Below are 15,160 nucleotides of genomic sequence, written 5' to 3'. Positions count from 1 at the left end.
ATGTATTTTGGATGTATAATTAAGAGTGGGACTTCTTGATCAGTTGGCAAGTCCCTGAATATCTTTATAGGAAACCACCAAAGAGCATTCCAAAGTGGTTTTACCATTGTTAGCAAGCTGAAGTCAGAAAAAGAGATTCAAGAAGGATCCTTGCTAAAATATAATTTAAAACATCTGCATTTCATCACATTTTTAATAGTCACTGAAATTTTACCTAGAGTAGTTGGCTACTAGGAATAGTTAACTCTTTTCTACCCTATTTTGTTGACAGTAGGATAAATACATCCTTTTGCCTATTACTTTGCAGCTACATCTAGTCTTACAGGTATAAATGAAAAAGAAACCTTTTATAGTTCTAGTTTACAATTGATAGCTGAATTTCACTTTGGGGAGCAATTTTGCTAAAGAAGACGATAGTTTAGAACATGATAATGGGAAAGAAAATTAAGAAGATGAAATTGGTTATCAGATTAAACTTCCGAGCTCCATTTTTCTCCATCAGAAAAGGAGACATGAAAAAAAAATGCTAGCCACCTCTTGTCATGTCATGTGAATTAAGACTTAGGAGTTCCTTAGTGGAAAACATTTTATAACTGGTAAAATTTTTCTGTGAACTCATTGTAATGCCAGCTTCTAAGAAATCCATTTTGAAAAGAATTGTACAGAGTGAAAATTACCAGGTAAATTGGAGAGAAATGTTTCTTCAAGCCAAAATTTTCACTTGTAATTTAGCTTATCAAGAAATTTTCACAGTCTTATTCTATAGGGCTTCTTCCTTTGTGGAGAGCATGAAACCAATGAGATTTGATGCCCCAAGTAATTGCCTGCCCTACAATGGAGAGGTCATCTTAAGGGACTCAAAAGTAGAAAGGTGGGTCCTTTCTATAGAATCCCTTTAAGATGGAAATAGAGGCACAATATTTCCAGGAATGAAAAATTATCTCATATCCTTAATTAAGAAGTAAAACTTTAAAAATAACCAGTTTTGCACAATGGAAACCACTGCAGCAAGCAATGTACTTAGTGCTACATTTCTTAATATCTGTTGGTGTGTTGTTTGGTATTCATAGGAATTTCTTCCAGAGCATATCAACTGCAAGCAGACACTAAGCTGTTGTGAGTAAAATGTTCAAATGGGCCAAATTTGTCTCTAGGATACTTGTATCCACTTTTCAGTACTTTGCAAGTATGGTGGAACCTTCACCTCATGTTGTATCCTAAAGATCACCAGTTGCTCCCCAGGTCTGTCAATCATTCCTTAAGGGCGTCAGGTGCCTTCCTGCTATTAATACCACAGACTTCTATCACAGGAAACCATTTTGTTGCTCAGAGCTATTGTGGGTGTACACATGGATAACAAAGGTATTGTGTATGTGCATGCACACACACACACAGCCCAGCAGCTGCTATGGAAGAGATTCCAAATAATGGTCAGGGTTGGGCATTATTGATACCTGAAAAAGCAAATAAAAATTTACTGATACAAGCAGACTCTATGTATATTCATCACTAAAAGACTTGTTAAGCTATATTTTTTGCATAATTTTTATTATTTTTCTTCAGAGTTACTCCTAAGTTTTTAAAGTAATCTTAGATTTTGTGGTTTTAAGATATTATCTATCATAAAATATATTCAGGTATTTCTTAAATCTCATCAGAGTATAGATTTTGATGGGTACATTAAAATACATTGAAAAAATATTCCACGTTTTTGTCATTCTTGATTCATTGACGCAAGTTCTTTTTGGCATGGAAAAAGAATTGCTTTGTTTTCATTGCTTTATGTTGGTGTTGATATTATTTAAGATTCAGTTTTAGAGATAAGAGAAACTTTTCTTCCTTTCCTGAAGTTCTTAGAAAGACTTAGAAATTGTCTGAAATTTGCTCATTTCAATAAGATTCTCAAAACTGGCTTATTAGGAAAGAGAAAGCTATTTCATGCTATTACTAGAAATGAGAAGGTCAAGATGCTGAAACTGCAGAAACACTGTTAATTGCTTTTAGATCTTAAATGTTCAGAACAAAAGTGTGAAGAAACAGGAAAGTGTGAATGATTATATTCTACCCTCTAATTCCCTAAAGTAAACATATTCATTCTATCATTTTATAAGCCTCACCATATTTTTGTTGTATTAGAGCATTCCCTATTATACCTGTCAAATAAAACCTTGCAATTTACAGAATCGTCAATTTCACAATAATGGTTGACAGAAATTATTTTAAAACTTCTCTAATAATCAAATTTGTTTCAGCTATGATGATTAGTCAGCTGCTGGTTTGGATAAATATGAAGATTTTCAAAATGTATCTGAACACCATCAACCTCACTCATAGAAATCTAGGAGGGTCACATTATGCTAGTTCAAAGAGATAGATGATTCAAATAAGTCACGATTACCAAGGAACTGTCTACTTTTAGGAAACTAAAAAATAGAACAAACTCTAAATTGCTAAACATAGATAAGAGGTACTTGGTTCAAGTAGTCAACCAGTGAAAAAAACAAGTAGTCAACAGGAAAAACATTCTGACAAATGTTCAAAGTAAGTTATAAAGACGTGGTGGTCAGTAATATTGAAAGCCACTTGAATATCAGATTATTAGTGTTCACTCTGTTGGAACCAAATAATATTTTAAATTTGTTTCAGTAATTCTTATCAGGCTACCTTCCATGTATTATGCAATTCAAGTGATCTTTAAATTATTGTCAAATTCTACCTTAAAGAGCTCGTTCACAAAGGACATGCAATTCATATCATCTAGAGTTACTGTCATTTCTAGGCTAAGTCCCATGGAAATTCATAACTTAGAAATGAAAGTCACAAAGATGCAACTGCCTTCATAATGCCAATGCAGCAGTTATAAATATTTCATGAACATTGCATGGGCAGGGGCAGATCTCCATTTTCATGAGTTAGAATTTGTACAGCTAAGTCTCCAGATTTTACTATTCATAATGCACAGTATGCCCTGTAGAGCATTCCATATAGTGCTTTTTAATATTTATGTTTAATGAAGAAATTACTGTTCTGAAAGGAGAACAAGCCAAGCCAAAGATTTCTTGTTAAAAGTATTAAGTTTTGCTGAAAAGAGATGATAATGATCAACAGAAATTACCTCATTGAAGGATCTTAGCACATAAACACATAACTTTTATCATAATATAGTATGACAGATCAAGACACATTAAAACTAATGAAATGGTTCTCTCTAAAGATTAAAACATTAGAAATCTCATCTTAAAAAATTTGAAAGGTTAAAATGCAAAGAACAACTTTCTTTAATATAAAAATATTAATTATAAATAATATATTTGCCTACTATTTCATAGTTTAGATACATATCCATATTTTCTTGTATTTTTAGTTTTTCAAAAAGCATTTTAACTTGTTAAGATAATATTACCAAGTTCAGTAATGAATTGCCATTGCATATTTTAAGGTAATTTATCAAAGTGCATTATCAGTACCTGTCAGAATAAATTTTGCACTCAAAGTAATGAAAAAAAAAGTACTATTGTGTGTGTTGAAATCAAAGAACATTACTACAACTAAGTTATTTCAATAGAAAGGATAGGTGTTTTCCCTCTAAATGATACTTGTCCCGTGAGAAAATAAAAGCTTGAAAAATCACAGGAAACAAGCACAGGGAACATCTATTCCTTGCTTTTAAAAATGAGCATTTGATATTTTATTTCATTTTGTCATTTTGATCAGTTCTTTCAAGTAGATGAGTGTTGAAAAAATGCTGTTCAGATCTTGGCAACATTTATGAAAGTAGGCTAAAGTTACTGAGCAGCTCCCAAATAATCCAGGGCTGAATTATTCCATTTTAGAATAGAGTATATATCACATTTGGATGGATGATGAAGTTGCAGATAGATTTTCTTTTGAATGTATTTCAACAAGACAAAGTCTTCTAATAATGAAAGCAACAGGCTTCAGATTGAGTATCATTCACTTGGGAGTTGGCAGTTTGAATATTTTTTATAAGGCTTAAACCAATGCAGGCACTAGAAGTTCTGTAATGTTTTCTGAACTTGCCACCAAAAGTTTATGTTTCATTCCTGATATCATTTAATGGAAAATGAGAAACACTTTCTTCCAGTTGGTTCTTTGTAATTTTATTTTCCAAAGACTCCCTTGAGGAATTTAACCTTTATGTGATGAATTTGCAGTTCACTTGAAGTGTTAACCTTAGTTCCCTAATGAGTCTAGGTGTAATGCTGAGGAGAAATTTGAGAAATATATCATGTAGCTCATTGTCAAGTTGGATTTGTCTTGCACATCTCCAGCTTTGCTGTTGTTCTTATACACATTTTGATCACAATTCTTTAATTATGTTCTATATTTAACTGACCTATTTGAACAGGATCCAGAGCTGGTTCGGAACATCTGTCGCTGGATTAGGCAAGCTGTTCAAATTCCTTTTTTTGCCAAGTTGACCCCAAATGTCACTGATATTGTGAGCATCGCAAGGGCTGCAAAGGAAGGTAAGAACTAGACTTTTATCTGTTGCCCAGTTAGATAAATATTGGCCTGATTTATGTGGCCAAAATGGAGTATATTTTTTCCACAAACATCTGTGTAGATCTTTCTTAGGTTTTAAGAAAAATATTAAATGCAGCATCAATCTCACAAATGTAGTAGAGTCACACCTGGATTTTAGATAATAAATAGACCCCAATATTTGGCCAGGGAACACAAGATCATTTATAATTTTTATTAATAAACCTGTTTTGCAAAGATTAAAAAATTATGAAACAAAGTTAAAGTCACAGCAAATTACTCCAAAGTAAGGAACCCATAATGTGATGATTGTGTAATAGTATTTGAATTGTTGTGGTTTTCTTTGGGGTGGGGGGTACCAGGGATTGAATTCAAGGACCCCAGACCACTGAGCCATATCCCCAGCCCTGTGTTGTATTTTATGTTGAAACAGGGTCTCACTGAGTTGCTTAGTGTCTCGATAAATTGCTAAAGCTAGCTTTGAACTCAGGATCCTCCTGCCTCTGCCTCCTGAGCTGCTGGGATAACAGGTGTGCACCAGCTCGCCTGGCTAGTATTTGAGTCTTCAATAAGGTTGAAAAAGATACCAGTTCCCACACTATGAAATTTTTTATGAGTTTCCTGTTTATGAGAGAGAATCTAGAACACCATCTTAAATACAAGCTCAATAAATATCTATTAAATACATAAATTACGCAGTTGATGCATGACTTTACAGATTAATATGCTTATATTCTATTCTGTGGAAAGTACATCCTGACTGGAAAAGACATTTTAAATTATCTGGAAAATTACATAGAATACAAAACATTCAACATCAATAAATCTATCTAATAATTCAGAAAATGAAGTCATGGCAATTAAACCTTTTAAAAAATATCCAACGTTTTAAGCATAACTGTAATAGTTAAATTAGTGTACACATTTGAGAAGAGGAAATTTCCCCACAAGAAGATAGAGTGTACATTTTTTTCTGGGCATGTGGGTTTGAATAGGTTTTAATCATGGAATCTTTGAGAACTGGAGGCAAACCTTGATGTGTTTTTCACAGGTGGTGCAGATGGTGTTACAGCCACAAACACTGTCTCAGGTCTGATGGGACTGAAAGCTGATGGCACACCTTGGCCAGCAGTGGGTACTGGAAAACGAACCACATATGGAGGAGTGTCAGGTAGGGGTTGTCTCTCTTTACATTATGCTTCCTTGGAGCTTGCTGTAAAGTGAGGAGGTCATGTTGCAAACAAGGGTATCATGTCTTTTATAATCTTGAATTCTTATAACTCATTGCTGGTCAATATTCCTAATAGTGGATAACAGATGGAACAATTGGATGTGAATCCTCAAGTGTCTGTTAGTATCAGATGAGAGAGTGCTGAAATAGGGTCTTGAATGAATTCTATTCTCTTCTATCTATGCTTTCTTCAGAATTTCTCATTGTCATGGTTCTCTTTTCACTTATTATAAAAGCTAATACCATGGCCTTTGAGAGAAGAATATTTGCACCCTAATTATAATACTTTTTGCATAGTCTGAATTAGTTTCCACTCTTCATAGAATTTTACAATCTACCTTTTTCAAAAAGCCATGTTTTCACAAGTGTCCCAAACAAACCATTAAAGCATTGCATTTAAGCTTGAGCTAACAAGACATTGGCAGACCTCACACCTTTACACATTCTTTCTCATTCTCAAACACTTGCATTTGAAACAGAGAAGTTTTTATCCCAAGGTCCTAGTTAGGTCTTTTTGCCCTGTGCACTCTGTTGCTGTGACAACGTGAACTTGGCCTTGCCAAGACAATGCTGTGAGGTTCTTGACTGTACTGGTATGGGGATTAGTCTCCTTGGTGATAGAGAAAGTGGTAAATATACATAACAGAGTGGTGCCCTACTGTTCAAGAAAAGCATTGCTGAATTAGACCAAAATATGCTTTTGGAAGAAGCTGGATAGACACAAATAAGGCTTTGTCCATGCTGTGGAATTCTGTTGTGAGAGCATGAAGTGAGCCATGAGCCATGAGCCATGACAAAACAACAACAGCCAAAGGTTATATTCTTCTTATAATTGAATGCCCATCCCACAATGTCAGAACAAGGGAGGCTAACTAGCAGCACCTGCTCAGACCCTGACAGGACATCACTCTCTTTTATCAGGAGCTATCAAACAGGACCTTAACTCTTACTGTGATGCAGAATAACATAGGCTGTGTAAGCAAGTGCCCCAGAAAGAAGCAAGAGACTCCGGAGTTGGACCACAATGTGCACTATGTTTTCTGTCAGCCCATTTCAATTTTTCCAGCCTGCCATGTTGACAGCAAGAGAATAAAGGAGGTCACTGAGGGTGCTGAACATTAAAAATTAATAAAAGAACTATTGCAGTAGTATTTTATATAAGTAACACCATTCACGTTTTCTCATTTAAGCTGCAATTTCTGAATATTCTCCCATAGTATAACTCAGTCTAATAAAACTACGAAATTACAGCATTAGAAAAGTCTTTTGTGTTGCGGTCTTTAAGCACACACACACACTGGAAATTATAGCAGTATCTGAAAACAAGTTCAGCTATACCTCAGGGCCTGTTAGCATTTCCGTAAAACTCTATTTCTAAGATTTATAAATTCATATATAAATATTCGCTTGGGCTATAAGCTTAGCTAAGCCTTGGTGGAACTTTCATTTTAAACAACAAAATATCCCTAACGTTTTTAAGGGCTTGTACCTTATTTCTAATAGGTTCTATATTAAGTTCCTTCACATTAAACAATCTGTTTTGAAAATAGCTTTTCCCATATTGACAAAATTAATACAGTTTTTCTCCTTTAAAGCAATGCTTGCATTAGTTTAAAGGTAATAGAATCTGAAAAGCAGTTTAAACAGGCAATGATAATATATTTTAGGATGGAAGCATGTCTATAACAAAGCACCTTCAGAATGAGTTATAGCAAAACCTAGCTAGTAAAATTGTGCTAAACAATAATGGTTTGAAGTTTTAAGAGTGATGAAATATAAAAATGGCTAAATACTATTCCTAGTCTATCAGATGTGACTGTCAGAACTTCAAATGCTATTTCAATTTAGAAATCACACAAAATATGCTGGATATATTTACAAGATTTAGAAAAAATAAATAAACAGCATAGTGCTAATATCTTCCCAAGCGTTCTCTCAGAACACTGGAATGCCTCCTTTTAGAAAAGCTGTTTGAGTCACAGGTTTGTTGTTGTTGTTGTTGTTGTTGTTTCTAAGTAAACACTACAGAGTTCAGTAGTTAACCTAATAGCACGTGCTCTCTATTGCCAAGACAGGACATTCTACCCTTTCAATATATGCTCTATCTCCTTATTCAATCTGTATTTTTTTTTCTCAGAGTGAGATTTCTGTTTGAAATAGGAGTTTGTGTTTGTTTAAATGGGGAAGTAACCTTTGTCTATTGTTGTTTTATCACAGCTCATGGCTACACTTCATACTCTCATGACAGAAAACCTCAGCATGAGAGAGCTTTATTTGTGTCTATGCAGCCTCTTCCAAAAGCACATTTTTAATCCACTGTAGAAAAGTGTCACATTTCTGCATTGTTCTCTTAAGATGCATTAGCTAATAAGGGACAGTAACAGGCATTGGGGAGATAAAATCTCAACTAAGGAATATCAGTTGAATTATTTCAAATATTAGTCTGCATTCTAGAGCAATCTTTGCAAACACTGGTTCCCAACTCATGACTGTGTTATGGAATCAAGTTGAATAAACTTGAATCAGCATTTTAGAAAAATGAAATAGAACAGGAAAATGTCTAATGTTTTGCTCATAGTTAGGACAAGCTTTGGTCAAACTTCTTTTTCAGTTAGACACAGTATATGCATATGTATATAGCATGATATAAAATGCATTTTTAAATGTATCTACTTCGAAAAAGTTTGAAAGTTAAATGCTGTATTAAGAGAATTTCATTAAATAAAATAAGTAATTAAGCTAATCAAAAGACAGCTTTTACTTGTTGCAATTTAGAGTTATACTAAGCGGGAATATTGGGACCATCTTCTAAGATATGGTCTTTTATCTTGCTACTTTAGAATGACATTTTCTCCCCAACTCACCTGTAGGTGATTATGATGGGGGCAGGAACTTGGGGGTGGCTCAAACATATGGACCAAACTCATAAGAGAATGATTTATAAAGCTGGATTTCAATCATGCCAGAAATACCTGGCAAGGTTCATGTTCACAAGTATGGGTCCTTTATAGGTTGAATTATAGATCAGGTGATTTCATAGTGAGAACACTATCAAAAGAAATCTTGTTTGGTATTCATAAGAGGTATTTTCATGAAACTAGGATGGCTAATTAGGCTCTCCACCATACAAGAACTTCTCTCTGAATCACTGATTTTTAGGGAATCATTATACTCTTCTTCTCTTTGGACAGTAGTAACACTGATAAGTTGTTATCAGCTAACTTTATTAAATCAAACATTAGTTAATTGATGTTATCACCACAAGATTGAGTGGATGATTGGGGAGTTTTTGTGAGTACTGGGAGAAGAAATTAATTGATTTTATTTATTAGATTAGGAAAAAACACTAATGTTATCAGCAACTTGATTAATTATAATCTTTATCCTTGAGAGAATTATTCATTATTGTTCCTAGTTTTAGTTTGGCTCTTTTTTCCCCCTGGTTTTGTTTAAAATTTTGAACTCCTTTTCTGACCTTGTCCCCAAATAATGAGAACATCTTAATATAGCCCCCAACTCATTGGTTACTATCACTCATCCTATAAATGGTGTTATCCAGCTGTGGTGTGACATTTTCACATGAAGTCCTCTTTGTGGGTAAGAGTCTTTTAAAGATGGTTAAGAATGAGTCCTTCATAGCATAAACTAAAGATATGGCTTTCTTGAAACTGACTTCATGAAGGTAACCTTTATTCATTTACAGCTGCATCAAGAGAAAGAGTAATTGAGCATCTTTCCATGGGGTAAACTCATTTGAAGGAGTTTTGTTGTTCCTTGTGCTTTGGATGCTTTTATTATGGAAGATAGGCATGTTCCTTAGATTTGTTGTTGTTCCGTTGTCCTGTGTGTATCCTGTTTACTGAACATATGCACACACATAAGAAGTCCTGAATTTGCTCTGAAGAAGGAACTTTAATACTTTGGGTTCAAAGTAATTTACCTTCAACAAACTTAAAAAATTTATTACTCATTGTTTTAAATTATTTTGTAAAAATTTTGTTTTACCAAAGAAAAGGAAAATCTTATACTTAATTTTAAATTTCAGATGTTTACTTGAAATTATTAAGTATAAACTTAGTTGAAATAATAGAACACATCTCATTCAGTATTAATACTTATAAATGTTTATTGTTAATTTCTGAGTAGTTCACCTAAGATGATCTTTAAGACTGACCTCTCTTTCAGTCCAAATTTATTGATCACAAATAGAATATCATAGAAAGTCTAAGAAATGATTGTATATTTCTCAAAACAACAACAACAACAATAATGGCAAATTACATAGCTGTTTTTAGGGTCTACATGTAAATAATGAATACCCTGAAATTTCTCTATGTGAGCCACTGGGCACTGAGTTCTGATAGCACCTTAATGGTTATGTCTCCTAATGGTGCTTTCATTTAAAACTGACATGGGAAATACTAATAGCAGAAGGCACACATTAGAAATATTGCTAGTGATTTGTAGCTCTGTGATGGAGTAGGGCTGAAAATTAGTACAGAGTGTATATTTAGAAAACTTGCACAAATGTGATTCGATCTAGTAGTTTGAAAATAACTTTAGGCATTGCCTCCATTTTGCATATTTTATGATTAGTTTTAAAATGGTAGGCTAAATTATTGTGGTCATGCAGTAACTTGGCAGCATGCACCCTGACACTGGGAACTTACATAAGTACAAATTCAGTGTGACCTGATCCTATCATGACCTAAAGCTTATTTTGATGTAGGTACTAGTAACTATTTGTGTAAAATCGGGAAGATGAAAAACACAATAGAATGAAAACTCAGAAGTTTTAGTTACATATTGCTTTAAATAACTATTTTCACATATGCAAGTAAGTGGAGATTTTGGCAGGATTGCTTTAAGTTCTTATATTACATACTACAATTATATCACAAAATACAGTGTTGGTATTTTTTTATTAGGAAGTACTTCTTAATGGGATGAATTTTTTGATGTGTCAATCACATGATTATTGATGCATAAATTCCTTTCAGAAAAACACGCCTACTACCTGTCATAAAATTTAAGCTATTTTAACCATCTTTATCAATAAGAGCCTAAGCTTTAACAGTGAAATGTTTAAAATAATCTGATAGATAAAGATGTAATTTAAATGAATAAAAGTGTGGTGATAAATCATGCCAAAAATAAAAATAATTCAAAGGACAGGCTTACAATTTGTTCTCACTTATCTTTTTTCAATTTGCCAGAATAATGCAAAAATTTTGCCTATTATTCACATATGTAAAAATATTCTCAGACTATCTCAAGTTTAACAGATCAAATTGTTAAAGACCTTGTTATACAAATATATATATATATGTAGTGTATTTACTAGATAGTCAAAAATAAGCATATCAAATAATGAAGCCGAATTATATTTTTCATTATAGATTATGACTCTTTTGAGTAAAGTGCATCATTACAAATATTCTCATTTAAATAATGCTCATTTGAATATATTAATATAGAGATTGACAAAGAATCCCCTCTTTCATTATATTGCCTTTTCTGGAGCCTGAGTTTCTCACTGTTTAGCCATCGGTCTGTGCAGGAGATCAGAGCCCTAATAATAGATTTTTGACAGTGAGCTCGCCTGCTACCTGTCCTACACAAATCCTCACTGTTCATGTTTGCTTCATGGCAACAAAGCAGACAGAAAGGAAAATGCCAAGTGCTGAGTTTGAGGTACAGCCTTGCCTTGGCTTGACATTTCAGCAGAATAGCAGTTTATGAGATGCATAATTTTTCATCTGGGACTCAGCTGCCATATTCATAGATGCTTACAGCTCATCGACGGACTGGAGCAAGGGCAAAGGTTTAAAGCATAGATCAAGGTCTACAGCCTTTCCTTAGGTATTTTAAAACAACTATTGTCCTGCAGATAAATAATAGAATGAAACAGCATTTAAGAGCCAACAAATTCTGTTTGGCCTTTATGTATGTTTTCTTTTGTGCAAAATTAAGAAAATAAAGCAATATTTGTACATTTTCTAAGAAAATATTTGATAGACTCTGTAAACCAAAGGACTCTGACAAGCATATTAAGAAAACTTACCTTTGCAGCAGTGGTAATGAATTATTAAATTTCTTTCCTCTGTGTGTGTTTTTTCATAAAGAATGATTTCAAGCTTGAAATTAATCAAAAAATGTTCTATTATGAAAGTAAAACTAGAGAGCATTGTGTCACTCTTTGAGCTTGAGTTTAAATATTCACAGATTCATGCATATCTACTGTACTAAAAAAAATCCGTGTAGGTACACGTCAGTGGCTGTTTAATTTAGGACTACACATCTCTGTAAGCTTCAGAAACAGTTCACCATGTCACAGTCTCATATAGAACAATGGTACAGTACATTGGATTAATTAAAGAAGCCTTGCAGAGAACTGAGTTCTCAGTATGTCAAGATTTCAGTTTTATGTTAAATATTTTCTAAAGGCCAGACCCTTAAATCTCAGGGGCAGTACCAAGCAGTGAGCTGTGAATTTAACCATAGGCTAACTGCTAATGATAAGGAAAAGAGTCCTAGTTGAGGCAGCTGTAATACAGTCATTGGATTAGGCTATCAATCACTTGGCTCCCTAAGGAAACGGGGAAGAAGACCAAACAGTGAAAAGGGAAATTAGGAAAGGAGGGCATGACTAGAATGAGATTCCTCACCATCTTTATCCATTCGTTGTCTTAAATCCCTGAGCATCAGACCAAACTCTCTAGCATTACTCCAACTATAAAGCCAACACATTTATTCCTCACATCTAGAGGACTATCAAAATGCCATTGCCTCTTCTTTAAATCTGCCAGACACAAATGCCTGATTACATAAGAAAAAAAATGAGGATGACCCTTAATTTTTGGATTCAGGATTTATATTAATGATTATTTTATGTATCAGGATTCACTCATATGTTGGTAAAGGAAAATCTAAACTGCCGCCAAGTTTTTCTTATGGGCATCCTAATTGTGAGGCAAAATTCCAGTGCACAGTGGTTCTCAGACTTGAGCATGCATCAGAACCTGAAGATTCTGTGAGAATACAGATTGCTGGACCTTTTCCCGGAGCTTCTGATACATAAGTCTAGGCGGGCCTGATAATGTGTGCTGCTGACAAGTTCCACATGATGCTTTTACTGCTGCTCTGGGGACCACACTTAGAGAATAGAATAGATGAAGAAAAGTTAGTGCTATTGAGCATTTTAGTCTGAATGTTTTATTTCCAAAGTATTGTCCATGGCTATAATCCACAACAAAATTAGAGAATTATGGTGCTCTGTAAACACATGTAGAATCTCTGCCCATAAATAAGTATCTGAAACAGATTGTCATAAATAAGGTCAGAATTCATTCTTTTAAAAAGTCTTAGAACACAGTATTTAAGGTGTCAGAATAGAAAAGCTATATGTTACTCCATTTAAGATTAAATGTTGAAAGCAAAGCATTGTTTATGCAAAGAGAACCCATTCTGAGTGCCATTGAAGAGAATTTATGGATATCAGTTGTCCTTTGAAAAGAAAACAGGTCTAAGAGGCAGACAAGGGTAAAATTAAGCTCACAATTGTGAAATATAATGCTTTTCTTTCTAACTTTGCAGAGATACTAATACACTGATAATAACTTCTCTCCCAGGACAAGCACTTACCTATAAATTTATGTAGTTATTTTCTCAAACCCTTAAAATGTAGGAGACAACAATATTAGTGTCCTGATACTCTCTCTTAATTTATTTCTTTCCCATCATCCCCTTACAAAGGTATCCCTTTATCAGTAGAAGAGAGGAGATCATGAATGCCATGGGGATAAGCTATGTCAATTCACAGTGTCCATGTCATTAGCACAGTCACACTATGCTCTGAGAGTCTTCCGAAATTGTGCTTATACTCTGTTTGTGATACTGTTCACCAACAACAGAAGTTATTTGCAGCCATTTTCTGCATAGATGAATGTCCCCTTGGGCAGCATGAACAACTAAGTACCTTGTGAATTCCTAATGGAAAACTATATCCTACATTCCAAGAAATCCTTAAGTGTGGGGCATAATAAATACTGATCCACACAAGGATTGTGCAGAAGTCATGGGAAAAGCTAGGATCAGAATAGAGACAGAGGAGTCTAGTCAGGCCAGCTTCACCATACTGTTGAGTCCAAACTTTAAATCAATTCAGTTAACAAATGTTGGGTCAGAAAGTATACTAAAGAAGCAGGGAATGGTAGCACACACCTCTAATCCCATCAGCTCAGAAGGCTGAGGCAGGAGGATCACAAGTTCTAAGCCAGCCTCAGCAACTTAGTGAGGCTCCAAGCAACTTAAAAAGACCCCGTCTCAAAATAATTATAATAAAAAAGGGCTGGGCATGTAGCTCAGTGATTAAGCACCCCTGGGTTCAATCCCAGTTAACAACAACAACAAAAAAGAAAGTGTACTAAAGATTTACACACAATATTTCAGTGGTCTTCACATTTTTATGTTCAATAATACCCCACAATTAAAGTAAATAATAAACTATATAGTCCTCACTTATTTTAAATTGACCTTATATTTTATAGACATTAGTTTAAGTGATGGCATGTTTTGAAAATATTAGTTCTTAAAATTAAATAGTTTTATCACTGTTTCAATATGCCTGAGTCTAAATAGTATTATCATTACTCATTTAAAAATATATAAATTCCAAATAACAGTGAGAAGTTTTACAACATTTTCTTTCTCTTTGCTTGCACTTCCAGTCAATTCCTCCACCAAATTTTGTTCTTTATCATGTATATTTTATGCTTGAACATTTTTAAATGAACTACCCTATGAAGTAACTCTAACAGAATATATGACTAAAAATGAATATTTATATTTTTTTAATCCCTGGACTAAGCCTTTAAATGATGAAGTTTTTTTTCTTCTGTATTGTTAGAATTTTTATGTTATAATGTAGCAAAATGACACTGATAATTTTTCAACGTAAAAGTAAATTTTTGGAAATGCACTATCAATGAGAAAATTGGACTTTTTCACAATAATTTGAACTTATATATCAATTTCTTCATGCCATTGAGGCCTGTTATTCTAAAAGATCAGCATTCCAAATCAATTTGATTATACTTTAATGTTTTAAATAAGAACACCAAAAATCTTTGTACATCTTAAGTAAAGGAAATCAGGAGGAAATGTTGTAAGCCAAAAATTACTTAGTGGGCTTCACCAAAAATTATTAGGCAATTTGATGAATTCTATAGTTGATTTCACAGAATGTGGTATTTGGAAATTACCTGATTTGCCAAAACATTTATTGCCCAATCAATAAAATCAATTGCCAATTTAAAGCCCATGCCAATATTCTGACTTGTCATTTTGTTTGTCAAGTTTTATACTATATTGCATTATGTCTCTGTAGTATTTGAGAGCATTAGGAAATAGATTTCCTTCCTT

General features: G+C 33.8%; 1 protein-coding gene across 1 annotated transcript in view; it reads left to right on the top strand.

The window, feature by feature from the left end:
- The window catches only part of Dpyd (dihydropyrimidine dehydrogenase), an 822,495-nt gene that overhangs the window by 575,619 nt on the left and 231,716 nt on the right, over positions 1–15,160 (top strand). The window contains exons 17-18 of the mRNA XM_046462335.2: positions 4,370–4,490; positions 5,558–5,677. Of these exons, the coding sequence (XP_046318291.1) occupies positions 4,370–4,490; positions 5,558–5,677 (241 nt within the window). The remainder of the gene's footprint in view (positions 1–4,369; positions 4,491–5,557; positions 5,678–15,160) is intronic.

Source organism: Marmota monax, unplaced genomic scaffold, assembly GCF_021218885.2.
Source record: "Marmota monax isolate L192 unplaced genomic scaffold, Marmota_monax_Labrador192_F-V1.1 WCK01_AAM20220418_F8-fsc00070, whole genome shotgun sequence".
Lineage (NCBI taxonomy): Eukaryota > Metazoa > Chordata > Mammalia > Rodentia > Sciuridae > Marmota > Marmota monax.
Note: the sequence above shows the minus strand (reverse complement) of the source record. Positions and strands in the feature narration are given on the sequence as shown.